This window comes from Capra hircus, unplaced genomic scaffold (genome assembly GCF_001704415.2).
Source record: "Capra hircus breed San Clemente unplaced genomic scaffold, ASM170441v1, whole genome shotgun sequence".
In the NCBI taxonomy this organism is placed as follows: Eukaryota; Metazoa; Chordata; class Mammalia; order Artiodactyla; family Bovidae; genus Capra; species Capra hircus.
The window spans coordinates 187,885-202,666 of record NW_017189962.1 but is presented as its reverse complement, the minus strand read 5'-3'; the positions used below and the strand labels follow the sequence as shown (position 1 = coordinate 202,666).

General features: G+C 62.7%; 1 protein-coding gene across 1 annotated transcript; it reads left to right on the top strand.

The window, feature by feature from the left end:
• Window positions 1–2,938: 2,938 nt before the first annotated feature.
• On the top strand, window positions 2,939–12,725 carry LOC108634753 (collagen alpha-1(I) chain). The gene is made up of 2 exons (XM_018044955.1): window positions 2,939–3,007; window positions 6,738–12,725. The coding sequence occupies exons 1-2, from the start codon at window positions 2,939–2,941 to the stop codon at window positions 11,310–11,312; spliced, it is 4,644 nt and encodes a 1,547-aa protein (XP_017900444.1). The 3' UTR covers window positions 11,313–12,725.
• Window positions 12,726–14,782: the final 2,057 nt, after the last annotated feature.

Genomic DNA, 14,782 nt, shown 5'->3' with positions numbered 1-14,782 from the left:
ACCATCACACATCCACCCCTCTCCATCTCCTCAGCTCTTGTCTGAAATTCCATTGCCCTGAATTTGGTGGCCGTTTCTCTCCTGCGTCTGTGCTGCACGCCTGCGTTACGGCCCCACGGCCGGTCAGGACGCGGGTGTGAGAGCCACAGGTTCACACCCTGAGCCACAGCTTCAGGGAGGGGCCTCCCAACAAGCCGACCCCACCCCCAGCCCCTTTGCCTCCCTGACCGCCCCGTCAGTTATGAACCCAGCACCCGGACCAGATGGAGCAGGAAGCGTCCAACTCTGTGCTCCACCAAAACGCGGGGCTTGAAAACCCCATCCCCGGGACTCACCCCGAAGGCGCGAGGGGTTCCTGGGGCGACACTGGCAGCGCTGACCACCTGGGTTGAGACGCCCCCCGTCTCAACCTGTTCCCGGGGAAGGAGTAGATATGATGTGAGCGCCCGGTGTGGTGGAAGGATGCCAGCCTCGAGCCTTTCGGGGGCTCCAGGAACCTGCCATCCGCTCAGCCTCGGCTTCCCTGGACGGGGCTTAGGTTCCGGGGCCAAGCTGCAGACAGGTGACGGCCAGGCCAAGCCCACGCCAGTTCCTTGGGCTTCTCCTCTCCCCTGCCCGCTCCCAGACACGAGGGAGGAAATGCTGGGCCCCCAGACACAAGAGAGGAAACGCTGGGTCCCCAGGCGCGAGCGGGGAGACGCGGGCCCCCAGGCGCGAGCGGGGAGACGCGGGCCGGCCGGAGCCTGACCACAGCCCCGCCCCGCGGGCACAGGCAGTAGCAGGCCACCCTCGACCCGGAGCCTCACCCGGCCCGCCTGGGCTCACACGTCCCCCTGGCGCAGGGGCGGTCAGTTTTCAGTGCCCTGCAGGCCATTCTCGAAGCCAGGGGCTTTTCTGCCTCCCTCAAGCACAAAATCGCAAACGGCTCAAGGAATCCACGTTCGCTTCGCCCAGCTTCACCCACTGTTACTGTGCTCGCACTGGGCCCCATTTACTGCAGTCTTCTCTCCCTCTCACGACAGGCAGACACACGGAGACATGGGCAGAGACACGCACAGACACACACAGACACGCATAGAGACACAGACACGCACAGAGACACGCACAGACACGCATAGAGATACAGACACGGATAGAGACACAGACACACAGAGACACGGACAAAGACACACACACAGACATGTGCAGAGACACGCCTGGAGAGACAGACACGCACAGAGACACGCAGGCACTCAGACGCACACACAGAGGCACGCAGCAGCAGCTGTCGCTGGGCGTGAGGGGTGCGTCCCCACAGCACTTTGCTATTTAAATCTCAGGTTCTGAAACAGCATCCGACCCTCAGGGCCCGAGGCAGCCTGTGCCCAGGAGACCCTTATCTCAGCGGGGCCGTCCAGTCGCTGCCCACGTGCGGCAGAGCGGGCCCAGGCCAGGCCGGGCGGGCCCTCCGGGAGGCAGAACAGGGGCCCTGGCGGGGGGCGCGGCCCCGCGGGCGCTGGACGCCGCCGCCTTTTAGGACAGGGAGCGGCTGCAGGACCCCGGCGTCCCGCCCACCTGTGACGGCCGCGGGGGCCCGGCACTGGCCAGGGGGCCGCGGTGTCGCCGGCGGTGACGGGTGATCCTGGGTTTCGGGTGACCCCTGACAGGACCACGCTAGGAACCTCTGCTGCGGCCATACTGCTTCCACTGGCCGCGGGAGAGACGCGCTCCGCTCTCCCCCGGGGATGGGCTTGCTCACGCCCACCCCGGGGCCGTGCTCCGGGCAGCGCGGGGCGGGCCCCTGAGATGGGCAGGCTGCTGAGGCCCCGGGCCGGGAGCTGGGGGCCGGGGGCGGGCCGCGGGGGAGGCGCGGGCGGGCGCAGGCGCAGGGCGCGGCCCGGCGGCGGGCTCAGTGCTCGGGCGCCGGTGCCGCCCCGCGCCGCCCCGCTGTCTCTGCTTTCAGCCGCGGTCCCTGCGGCCTCTCGGGGCTCGGTGCCTTCAGGGCTGGCCTGTTGAGGAGCCTCGGCCCCCGCGTCGGGGTCTGAGGCTGGAGAGGCCCTGCTCCACGAGGTCCTCACGGCGGGTCCTGGGCCGGCAGCCGCGTCCGCTCCTGGAACCTGCCGGAAACTCAGGTCTTGCGCCTGAGACCAGCCGCTCTGGGTCCTGGGGGCCGAGGCGACCGCGCGAAGCCGCGTTCTGTGCGAGTTCACGGCGCCGCGGTGAACGCAGGGTTCCCAGCAGAGGTCCGCGGAGAGCCCCCTCCGCCTGGACCGAGGCACCTCAGCCCGAGACCCGCTCCCAGGCAGTGGGCGTGCGCCCGGCTCACCGAGGAGCCCGCGGCTGTCACGCCGCCATGGAAGCCCCCTAACGGCCCCTTAAGAGCTGCTCGTGTGCAGCTTCTGAAAATAGAGCTCTCGCTTCTGCAAAAATAGTGTAAGTCCGGAAAGAAAGTGTGTTCGCAGGCTTGCGTCTCCGCCCGCCGTGTCTCCAGCACTTTCCCGCCGCAGGCTTCTCCCCGCAGACTCAGAAGTGCTGGTTTCCGAGGCGTCAGCCACTTAGCATGGGTCCCGGCCCGCACACAGCCCAGTAATCCTCGCCCTGTGCCGATCATCTCTGGGAATGAGCGGCCAGCGGGGGAGGGCTGGGCTGCGATTCTGGGCCCGTCTTTGCCAAACGACCAACTGTACAGGCTGGGGCCCCACCAGGGAGGAGGCTTCAGCAGCACTCGGGCGACACGCTCAGGGGAAAGTGTCTGGTCTGGACGCCTGGCTGAGACCCCCCGCCCCAGGCATCCTGTAGAGGCACCGCCGCAGGTGGCCGAGCTGGGGTGAAGGGGCCCTGGGGACAGGGCTGCAGGGTGGGGCTCAGGCCTCGGTCTCGGGGTTTCTCTGGGAGCGTTTCCGAGGGGCTCAGGAAGGCGGCCCCGGGCGGTGACCTCAGCCCTCCTCCCTCCACGCACATGGAAGTCCTCCCACTCCAGCTCTGCAGACACCACACCATCGTCCCCACCCCCCACACTCCCACCCTGGTGAGACCCGGAAGGGAGGCCCCTGCCAGACCCTCCAGGGCCTGAGGGCCACAGCAGGCAGAGTCTCAGAGCTGGGGACATTCCCCTTGGGGCTGAGTCAGGGCACAGTGCGGTTAGAGGAACCGACAGAACCACAGAATAGAAGCTACTTACGCTTTTTCCTACCTTATGCAAACAAAGCTCATTCAATTCAGTCACTCAGTCACATCTGACTCTGGGAGCCCATGGACTGCAGCACACCAGGCCTCCCTGTCCATCTCCAACTCCCAGAGTTCACTCAAACTCATGTCCATTGACCCAGTCATGGAGTCGGTGATGCCATCCAACCATCTCATCCCCTGTCGCCCCCTTCTCCTCCTGCCTTCAATCTTTCCCAGCATCAGGGTCTTTTCTAATGAGTCAGTTCTTTACATCAGGTGCCCAAAGTATTGGAGCTTCAGCATCAGTCCTTCCAGTGAATATTCAGAACTGATTTCCTTTAGACTGGTTGGATTTCCTTGCAGCCCAAGGGACTCTCAAGAGTCTTCTCCAACACCACAGTTCAAAAGCATCAATTCTTCAGTGCTCAGCTTTTTTTATGGTCCCCTTCTCACATCCATGCATGACCACTAGAAAAACCATAGCCTTGACTAGACAGACCTTTGTTGGTAATGTCTCTGCTTTTGAATATGCTGTCTAGGTTGGTCGTAGCTTTTCTTCCAAGGAGTAAGCGTCTTTTAATTTCATGGCTGCAGTCACCATCTGCAGTGATTTTGGAGCCCCCCAAAATAAAGTCTGACACTGTTTCCACTGTTTCCCCATCTATTTGTCATGAAGTGATGGGACCACATGCCATGATCTTAGTTTTCTGAATGTTGAGCTTTAAGCCAACTTTTTCACTCTCCTCTTTCACTTTCATCAAGAGCCTCTTTAGTTCTTCACTTTCTGCCATAAGGGTGGGGTCATCTGCATATCTGAGGTTACTGATATTTCTCCCGGCAGTCTTGATTCCAGCTTGTGCTTCATCCAGCCCAGCATTTCTCATGATGTACTCTGCATAGAAGTTAAATAAGCAGGGTGACAGTATACAGCCTTAATGTACTCCTTTCCCAGTTTGGAACAAGTCTGTTGTTCCCTGTCCAGTTCTAACTGTTGCTTCCTGACCTGCACACAGATTTCTCAGGAGGCAGGTCAGGTGCTCTGGTATTCCCATCTCTTTTAGAATTTTCCACAGTTTATTGTGGTCCACACAGTCAAAGGCCTTGCCGTAGTCAATAAAGCAGAAGTAGCTGTTTTTCTGGAACTCTCTTGCTTTTTCCATGATCCAGCAGATGTTGGCAATTTGATCTCTGGTTCCTCTGCCTTTTCTAAAACCAGCTTGAACATCTGGAAGTTCATGGTTCACGTATTGCTGAAGGCTGCCTTGGAGAATTTTGAGCATTACTTTACTAGCATGTGAGATGAGTGCAATTGTGCGGTAGTTTGAGCATTCTTTGGCATTGCCTTTCTTTGGGATTGGAATGAAAACTGACCTTTTCCAGTCCTGTGGCCACTGCTGAGTTTTCCAAACTTGCTGGCATATTGAGTGTAGCACTTTCACAGCATCACCTTTTAGGATTTGAAACAGCTCAACTGGAGTTCCATCACCTCCACTAGCTTGGTTTGTAGTGATGCTTTCTAAGGCCCACTTGACTTCACATTCCAGGATGTCTGGCTCTAGGTGAGTGATCACTCCATTGTGATTATCCGGGTTGTGAAAATCTTTTTGGTATAAGCCTTCTGTGTATTCTTGCCACCTCTTCTTAATATCTTCTGCTTCTGTTAGGTCCATACCACTTCTGTCCTTTATTCCCCTGGTATCTCTAATTTTCTTGAAGAGATCTCTTCAGTTCAGTTCAGTTGCTCAGTCGTGTCTGACTCTTTGCGACCCCATGAATCGCAGCACGCCAGGCCTCCCTGTCCATCACCAACTCCCAGAGTTCACTCAGACTCATGTCCATCGAGTCCGTGATGCCATCCAGCCATCTCATCCTGTCGTCCCCTTCTCCTCCTGCCCCCAATCCCTCCGAGCATCAGGGTCTTTTCCAATGAGTCAGCTCTTCGCATGAGGTGGCCAAAGTACTGGAGCTTCAGCTTCAGCATCATTCCTTCCAAAGAAATCCCAGGGCTGACCTCCTTCAGAATGGACCGGTTGGATCTCCATGCAGTCCAAGGACTCTCAAGAGTCTTCTCCAACACCACAGTTCAAATGCATCAATTCTTCAGCGCTCAGCCTTCTTCACAGTCCAACTCTCACATCCATACATGACCACAGGAAAAACCATAGCCTTGACTAGACGGACCTTAGTCGGCAAAGTAATGTCTCTGCTTTTGAATATACTATCTAGGTTGGTCATAACTTTTCTTCCAAGGAGTAAGCGTCTTTTAATTTCATGGCTGCAGTCACCATCTGCAGTGATTTTGGAGCCCCCCAAAATAAAGTCTGACACTGTTTCCACTGTTTCCCCATCTATTTGCCATGAAGTGATGGGACCGGACGCCATGATCTTCAGTTTCTGAATGTTGAGCTTTAGGCCAACTTTTTCACTCTCCACTTTCACTTTCATCAAGAGGCTTTTGAGTTCCTCTTCACTTTCTGCCATAGCTCCGGGGTTAGAGCACTGGTCTTGTAAATCAGGGGTCGCGAGTCCAAATCTCGCTGGAGCCTACTGGGCAATCCTTTCATTCTTTTTGGGCCTCCCTGGTGGCTCAGAGGTTAAAGTGTCTGCCTGCAATGTGTGAGACCTGGGTTCGATCCCTGGGTTGGGAAGATCCCTTGGAGAAGCATGGGGCAACCCACTCCAGTATTCTTGCCTGGAGAATCCCATGGACGGAGGAGCCTTGTGGGCTTCAGTCCATGGGGTCGCAAAGAGTCGGACACGACTGAGCGACTTCACTTTTACTTTCTGCCATAAGGGTGGTGTCATCTGCATACCTGAGGTTATTGATATTTCTCCTGGCAGTCTTGATTCCAGCTTGTGTTTCTTCCAGTCCAGCGTTTCTCATGATGTACTCTGCATAGAAGTTAAATAAGCAGGGTGACAATATACAGCCTTGACATACTCCTTTTCCTATTTGGAACCAGTCTGTTGTTCCATGTCCAGTTCTAACTGCTGCTTCCTGACCTGCATACAGATTTCTCAAGAGGCAGGTTAGGTGGTCTGATATTCCCATCTCTTTCAGAATTGTCCACAGTTTATTGTGATCCACACAGTCAAAGGCTTTGGCATAGTCAATAAAGCAGAAATAGATGTTTTTCTGGAACTCTCTTGCTTTTTCCCTGATCCAGCGGAGGTGGGCAATTTGAGAAGAGATCTCTAGTCTTTCTCATTCTATTGTGTTCATCTACTTCTTTGCATTGATCGCTGAGGAAGGCTTTCTCATCTCTCCTGCTGTTTCTGGACTCTGCCTTCAGATGGGTGTATCTTTCCTCTTCTCCTTTGCCTCTAGCTTCAAACAAGGAAGGCCCGCGTTAGAAAGGGAAAAGTGAACCCCGCAAGTGCAAGCAGTTTTTCAAAGTGCCCTCTCCAAGCTCTGCAGAGGGCCCGCTCAGTTAACAGAAAGGGGCACGGTGGCCCAGAGGGGCGTGGGCGGCCCTGACTCTTGCCGCACAAGCAGGGACGAGTAGAAGCCAAGCCCAGGCCCCATTCCTGGGCTTCTTGGGGTGTTTTAAATGGGATCGTCCCATAAGAAACGTACGGGCTCACCCTAGAGAAACGATGATAAAATCTGTGGCGATTCATTCTTTCCCTGCAGCCCCAGGAGCAGCAAGGTTTGCAGGGACAAGACGCCCGTCAACGTCCAAGCCCTGAAAAAGAAGGTCGGCCAGGTCACATGCCACCCGGCGGTGCGAGCTGTCCTCAGCAGCCTGCTGCTCTACCTGACCGACCGCGAGGACGCGGCCCCGGAGCCTCCTGCCGCCCGGAGGGCACAGGGCATGGCTAGCCGGGCCCCTGAGCCCCAGGACGCCCAGCGGCGGCCCACGCGCTTCCAGCTGCTCCAGGCCAGGTTCATGGGCAGCGGCCGCGAGCCCCGCCTCAAGAGGACCCGGGAGGTGGGGCGGCTGATCTTCAGGGACAAGCAGGGCCCTGGCAGGGGCGTGGTGGCGGCCACCATCCACAAGCTGCTGGAGAAGGCCGGGGAGGCGGACGGTCGCCCAGCCCCCGGCAGGGAGCCCCCGGGCCGCGAGAAGCCGCGGGCCCTCCCGGCTGGGAGGAGCTCGGTGAAGAGCATCCTGAAGGTGTTCCTGGCCGCGGAGGAGAAGCAGGCCGCGGAGCAGCCTCCCGTGGAGCCGCCCGCAGCCGTAGGGGGCCCGGCCGTGAAGCCGAAGGTGAAGGCGGGTGGGCGGAGCGCGGCGCTGGCCAGGCTGCGGGAGAAGTTGGCACAGAGCGGCGGCCTGTGCGCGGAGGCCGGCCTCCTGCCGCGGCGCGCGGAGGAGCGCACCAAGAAGCGCACGCCGCGCAGGCCGCTGCACCGGCCGGAGCTGCGCGTCCTCCGCGTGGCCACCCTGGCCAGCAGCTGCCTCCGCGCGCCGCCCGCCCGCCTCCTGGCCTGCTCCACCGAGCCTGCGCTGCCCTTCAGCGTCGCCACCGTGGTCTGCGGGCCCCGAAGCTGGCTGTCCCACGGCACCCGAGTCACCCACACGGGCGTGGGCCGTGCGCCCCGAGGGGACACAGGCACCTCCCCTGACGCGGCAGAGAACCCCGGAGGGAGCGGAGAGCCGGGGTGGCGGCCCCCGCAGCCCTCCACGCCCCGGCTCGCAGCTTCCAGGGACGGCCTGGAGACAGGGCTCCCAGGTGTGGAGGCCGAGTGTGTCCCCCCAGCAACCCCCGCTGCCGCCTCCCCCGGGGGCGAAGCGCATCCTGGCCGCAAGCCTGCGAGCTCCGCGCTGGGCCCAGCCAGCCCAGGCGGTCAGGGGGCTGCTCAGGGGGCCGGGGAAGTAAGCCTGGGGCCGCGGCCAGGACTCTCCGGAGGCGGCGCGGGGGCTGGCCCCGAGGTCACCTTGACCGTGTGCAGCTCAGAGGACGAGATGGACACAGCGAGTGTGGACTGGGTGCCAGAGCCCCTCTTCTCCGTCCAGGAGAGTTTCCGAGAGGAGAAGGCGCCCGGATACATCCCCCCACTGGCCGCACTCACCGCACCCTCCGCGCAGGCCGCGCGGCGCACACAACCCGCCATGGAGCCCCCGCAGGTCACGGTCAGACTCCCGGTGGTGCACACGATGCCGCCCCCTCCCGCCACCCCGCAAAGGGCGCCAGGAGACCAAGGCTGGGGTCCTCTGGGCAGGGTCATTGAGACTGGAAACCCAGGCGCCCCACATTCCCCCACCGCCGAGAGCGGGAGCCGGGGTGCGCCTCCGCAGGGCGCAGGGGCGGAGCCGAGGCTCGCAGCCACACGCGGTACTGCTGCCCGCGGTCCAGACCTCCCCGCCGCCGTCTCCACGACGGGGCCACAGAACAGCTCCTTGGGAGGAAAGGACGCCAGACCTGGGCCTGGGGCCTCACAATGGCTCCTGAAGCCCAAGGACGTGCGTGGGGAGGACTCGCGTGGAGAGGACTCGGGTGGGGAGGACGCGTCCCCCCTGAGTTCTGAGCCGCCTCTGCGGTCAGAACCGCAGGGACGGCCAGGCGGCGACGCCGGTGCCTGGGAGAACCGCGGGAGGGGCCACACGGGCTGTGCACCCGGGGGCCAGCAAGCGCCAGCGCCCACCGCTCGCGGCAGCAAGAGCGGGACGCGCGTCCCCGCGTGGCCTCCGGCACCGGCTGGGGCTGGGGAGAGGCCCGAGAGCCCCGTGCACAGGGGCCCCCCGAGCGAGCAGGAAGGCCGCGGGAGGCCCCCGCCACGCCCGGAGTCAGCTGGGTGCGCGCCTACAGCTGCAGGGAGCGCTGGCAGTGATCTCGGTGAGGAGAGAGCCTCCTCCTCAAATGAAAAGACACCGCCGGGTGTCAGAGCCCCCAGGCAGGAGCCAGTGGGCAGCGCCTCCCGGAATCCCCCAGCCCCGAGCCCCAGAAACTTGGCAGCTGGGCTGCGGGAGGGTAAGGGGGCTGGGTGGCCCACAGGCCCGGGCCTCATGGGTGTCGTGCCTGAGGAGTCTTCTGGCCAGCCTGGCGGCCACAGCTCAGCCTTGGGGTCCCCGCCCGGCCCCACTCAGGAGGCCCCCGGCGTGCCGACTCTGGCCGTCCAGCCCCACCTGGTGGCTCCGGGTCAACTGGCCACAGGTGACGTGGCCACAGGTGGAGTGAAGGTGGAGGCAGGAGACAGAGTCACAGGCTCTGCGCGGCAGAGGCCTCGGGGGGACAGCCTGGAGCTCCCAACTCCAGCCCCAGGCCTGCCGGAGCCACAGGGGACCCACGGGGCAGGGACTCCAAGGCCGCAGCTTCCTGAGACGCAGCAGGCAGAGGGCAGGGCGGGCCTCTCGTCCAGTGAACAGCTTCCCCTCAGTGCCAGGCCTTCCCACCAGCCCGGCCCCTCGTCCGCAGCAGCAGACGGGCGATGGGGGGACAGGGTGGCCCCCAAGCACCCTGACCTCCAGGCTTCCGGGCAAGTGGAGGGAGGGGAGCAGGCTGGTCTGGGGACTCGAGAGAGTCGGCGTGGACGAGAGGAGGGGTCCCCAGGGGCTGTGAGTCGGGATGGTTCTGGAAGGAAGGGAGAAGGCCTTCGGGGTGAGAGGTCCGGCTCGCGAGGGGTCAGGGAGTCTGGGAGCAGGCCCCCGGAGGAGGCTCTTGGTAGGCATGCCGGGAAGGGCCCAGAACTCCCTCGGAGGCAGCAGGCGGGGCATGCCAAGGGTCTCCCGGAGGAGCGGAGGGCCCCGGCTGCAGAGAGCAAAGCCCCTTCCCTCTCGGGGAGCCCCGCACTCCCAGCGCAGGCCCAGGTGAGCCAGATGGTGCCTCCCAATTCAGCACGGCCCGCAAGTGGCTCGGGGGGAGTGACGCTCGCAGCGGGCAGAAATGAGGCACCCCAGGTTCCAGCCCCCAGGGGTGGTCAGGGGGGCCCCCGAGTGCTACTGGGAGAAGGCCAGAGCCCGGCAGCACCCAGCCCCCGGGAGGGGGAGATCCAGGCACCCTCCAGCATCCAGAAAGGGCAGACCTGGGTGTCCCCCAGTCTCAGGAAGGGGCAGAGCCGGGCACCCCCCAGTATCCAGGAGGGGCAGAGCCAGGCGGCTCCCAGCCCCTGGGAGGGGCAGAGCCAGGTGGCCCCCAGCATCCAGAATGGGCAGAGCCAGGCAGCCCCCAGTCCCTGGGAAGGGGAAATCCACGCACCCTCCAGCATCCAGAAGGGGCAGACCTGGGTATCCCCCAGTCTCAGGAAGGGGCAGAGTCGGGCACCCTCCAGTATCCAGGAGGGACGGAGCCAGGCGGGCCCCAGCCCCGGGGAGAGAGAGATCCAGGCACCCTCCAGCATCCAGGAGGGGCAGAGTCGGGCAGCCCCCAGTCTCAGGAAGGGGCAGAGCTTGGAGGGGCAGAGTCCGGCAGCCCCCAGCCCCCAGGAGGGGGAGATCCAGGCACCCTCCAGCATCCAGAAAGGGCAGACCTGGGTGTCCCCCAGTCTCAGGAAGGGGCAGAGCCAGGCGCCCTCCAGTATCCAGGAGGGACGGAGCCAGGCGGGCCCCAGCCCCGGGGAGAGAGAGATCCAGGCACCCTCCGGCATCCAGAAAGGGCAGACCTGGGTGTCCCCCAGTCTCAGGAAGGGGCAGAGCCGGGCACCCTCCAGTATCCAGGAGGGGCAGAGCCAGGCGGCTCCCAGCCCCTGGGAGGGGCAGAGCCAGGTGGCCCCCAGCATCCAGAAGGGGGAGACCTGGGTATCCCCCAGTCTCAGGAAGGGGCAGAGTCGGGCACCCTCCAGTATCCAGGAGGGACGGAGCCAGGCAGGCCCCAGCCCCGGGGAGAGAGAGATCCAGGCACCCTCCAGCATCCAGGAGGGACGGAGTTGGGCAGCCCCCAGTCTCAGGAAGGGGCAGAGCTTGGAGGGGCAGAGTCTGGCAGCCCCCAGCCCCCAGGAGGGGGAGATCCAGGCACCCTCCAGCATCCAGAAGGGGCGGAGTCCAGCGGCCCCCAGCTTCCAGCCAGTGCCAGGCTCTGCAGTGCCCACACCCAAGCTGGGGAGCAGCCTTGTGCCCCGTGGCCCTGCCCAGGAGGGGCCCCCAGATGCCCCCGGGGTGGGGCGTGGCAGGCGCGGGCCGCAGCTGGCCAAGTACCGAGCCCAGAGCTTCAGTGACCAGAGGTCCTTTGAGCTGTCTTTTAGGCCAACCATCCTCAGGGCCAGCGACAAGTACAGGCCTCCGCAGTGACCCCGAGTGGCGTCAGAGGCCCAGATCTCACTGGGGTCGGGCACGGCTGCTCCAGACCCCCCAGCCTGGCCAGAACCCACAGACCCGGTGGCCACTGACTCTCAGAGCCGTGAAAGGCCATTCCTAGTGCTGCTCCCAGGCGCTTTCCCTCAGGGCCTGCTGAGCAGAGGGGCCCGTCACCCAGCTCATCTGTCCCTCGGCCGTCAGAGCAGCGTCCGAGGGCCTGTGAGTCCTGCTGGGGCCTGGGCAGGCGCTGGCCCCGGGGCCGCCCACCTGCAGGGGCCAGGGTCGGCCCCCCGAGCTACAGACCCCGAAGGCCCTTAGACAGACCAGAACGTCCACTGAGATGCAGCCAGTCGTGTCCGTGGAAACACCTGAGCCCCCCACCCCACCCTGAGCCTCTGAGGGGCCACCTCCCACGGCCCCCACTGCCGGCGACACCGTCCTCCCAGCAACCCCCCAGAAGAGAACAGAGAGACCCCCGAGGACTTGCTGGGGGTCAGTGTTCAGCTGGTCCTGGACCCCTGAAGATTTGCTGGGGGTCAGTTTCAGCTGGTCCTGGAGACCCCTGAGGACTTGCTGGGGGTCAGTTTCAGCTGTCCGGGACCCCTGAGGACTTGCTGGGGGTCAGTCTCAGCTGTCCGCGACCCCTGAGGACTTGCTGGGGGTCCATTTCAGCTGGTCCTGGAGAACCCTGAGGACTTGCTGGGGGTCAGTCTCAGCTGGTCCTGGACCCCTGAGGACTTGCTGGGGGTCCGTTTCAGCTGGTCTGGGGCCCCCGCCTGGACCACCGGGCCCTTCGAGCTTGGCTGGTGGACAGAGTGCTCACACTGCAAGTGGGATGTCTCTTCTACAGAAGAAAGACCCTCGAGACCCCTGGGCTGAAACAAGCGTTGCGGCAGCGGTGGGCGGGCAGGTGGCCGACGTCTACATCGGCGTCTTAGCAACGTGCTTTCTTATGTTGAAGTAGCTCCTCGGCTCTTACCTCGATTCAGCGCTTTCAGGCTCTGTCTACAGACCCGTCCGTGAGCCCCACGTGTGTATGTATGTGCGTGCTGCCCGAGGAGAAGACGCTGTCACCAGGATCACGGGCGTGCGTTGTTATTTCAGGTGCCCGGTCGGGAGCAGCGTCGCTCAGGAGTGTACAAATTCAGCATCGCGTATTTGTGTAGTTAGGGCATCTTTGCGGTTCGGTCGTGACTTTTTAAATATTTGATTACATATTAACCGTCAGCTGTTGATTCAACGTTCCTTATTTTATCCTCCTTTGTATACAGGTTAGCTCTAAAATGATCCCTTAGGCAAGAATTAACTAAATATATTTTGTGGTATTCTTTCCTTTGAATTTCTACTAACTTTATTCAGCTGGAAACCATCTTGAGAAAGGAAATAAAACATGCGGCTCGCCACACACCTGGTCCTCACCTCTCTGACAGCTGTGGAGGAGGCAGGGCTCAGGCCAAGAAGCAGGAGCGGCAGCTTCCCAGTGGGGGCCCTGGGGGCCCAGACGAGGCCAGAGGCCTTCCTGGAACTTACAGGGGCCCCCCGGGGCTTGGACGAGGCCAGCGGCCATCCTGGGACTTACAGGGGCCCCCCGGGGCTTGGACGAGGCCAGCGGCCTTCCTGGGACTTACAGGGGCCCCCCGGGGCTTGGACGAGGCCAGCGGGCCTTCCTGGACTTACAGGGGCCCCCCGGGGCTTGGACGAGGCCCGCAGCTTTCCTGGGACTCTCGGGGGGCCCCGGGGCTTGGACAAGGCCAGCGCTGTCCCAGGACGCACAGGTGCCCGGTGGGCTGGGCAGAGCCCCGGGTAGAGGAAGGGCCGCCCCCAGGAAGCGGGGGTTGGACATGGCCCGGGGTGTCCAGGGAGGCTGCGGTGCCCAGAGCAGGGCCTGGGGTCAGCACCAGGGTGGGTAGGGAGGCCGCCAGTGGGAGCCCGGGCCTGGTGCTCCAGAGCCCAGCACTGCACGCAGGGGCGGGCCTGTGTCCAGCCTCTCCTGACGAGCTCCTTGGTGCCTGGAGACGCCGGAGGCGGGGTCCCCGTGTCCCCCTCCTTCTGCCCAGGAAGGACTTCTCAGAAGAGCAGCTGTGAGTGTCCCCGAGGCCTGGCCTCGGGCGGAGTCCCAGTGACGCTGCTGATCCACGAGTCCCAGTGACGCTGCTGACCCACAAGTCCTTGACCCACGAGTCCCAGTGACGCTGCTGACCCACGAGTCCCGGTGACCCACGAGTCCCGGTGACCCACGAGTCCCAGTGACGCTGCTGACCCACGAGTCCCGGTGACCCACGAGTCCCGGTGACCCACGAGTCCCAGTGACGTCCCTCGGCCGGTGCCCCCAGGACCCTCAGTGCCTGGATCCACCTGCAGCCTGTGAAAGCACCGGGCCTTTTCCCTGAAAGAACTGAGAGCCTAAGGAAGCTGACTTTTCTCATATCCACAGAAAACCTGATCAATAGTTGATCCAAGAAAACAGTGGGAGATTCCATTGGAACCACCCGAGGACTGTAGTCTTTCAGAAAGTTCTAGGACCCTGCCGGTTAGAGGTCAGAGCACACGTGGGTAAGCTTTTGAGACAAGGGGTTATGGTCACAGGACCCAGGTTGCAGGTCGGGGGTGTCACTGTGACCCCACGCACGTGCACACGGGGGGCTCTCCTGGAGGCCTGCTCAGAGCAAGCAGATGCTCGACCTGGACCGCAGGGACGGAGGAGCCCCAAACCTGTGAAGCAGGAACCCCGCTGCCCCCACCACACCAAGAGCCGGCGTGGCTTCCCACGCGGCCTGCCCCTCCCGCGGTTCCCTGGACGCCAGCCGGCTCCTGCAGTAGGCTCATGTCGTCCACCGTCCACCCCACAGATTTGGACTCAGCTCCAGGGTCAGCAGGCAGTGCTGGACCCCCAACACCCCCACTTCTGTAAACAGGGGTGCAGAACACCTTGCTCCCACAGCCAGCTTTCTAGAAAGGTGGCGGGTGAACGGCCTCGCGATGAGGCCAGCGGGCCTGGACGGGACAGTCCTGACCGGCGGGCCTCCTGCCCCCGAGTCCGCAGCACGACGCTCTCAGCCCCATGTCTCGGGCTCCCATGGGTGGTCCGACCCCAGGCAGGACAGGTGAACTCACTGACTGCTGGTGATTAACTCGGCCTCCGTCCCTCCGAGGTCAGGGCTGGGACTGCACGCTCCGAGCCTCTAAGGGGAGTAGTGCTCCACGTCCAGGTCTGGGGAGACCCTCCGGCTCAGCCACAAGTTAACCTGGGCTCGATGCTGCTAAAACAGCCCACCTGCCGCCCGCCAGGCGCACACTATGTCTGCTTTAACTGGTAAAGAAAGGGATGCTCTGACCAGAAGTAAGAGCATCCGTGTTGGATTCCGTCAGCTGGAGGTCCAGCGGTTAAGATGCTGCACTTCCAATGGAGGGGTTGAAGGCTCAATCCCTCATCAGGGAACTAAGATGCCACGTGCCGCTTGTGT

Bases quoted from the DNA above. Each gene is read 5' to 3' on its own strand.
- LOC108634753 (XM_018044955.1), top strand. From the start codon at position 2,939: ATGGAAGTCCTCCCACTCCAGCTCTGCAGACACCACACCATCGTCCCC. The intron at 3,008-6,737 runs GTGAGACCCGGA...GGCTCACCCTAG, and splicing joins CCCCCCACACTCCCACCCTG to AGAAACGATGATAAAATCTG.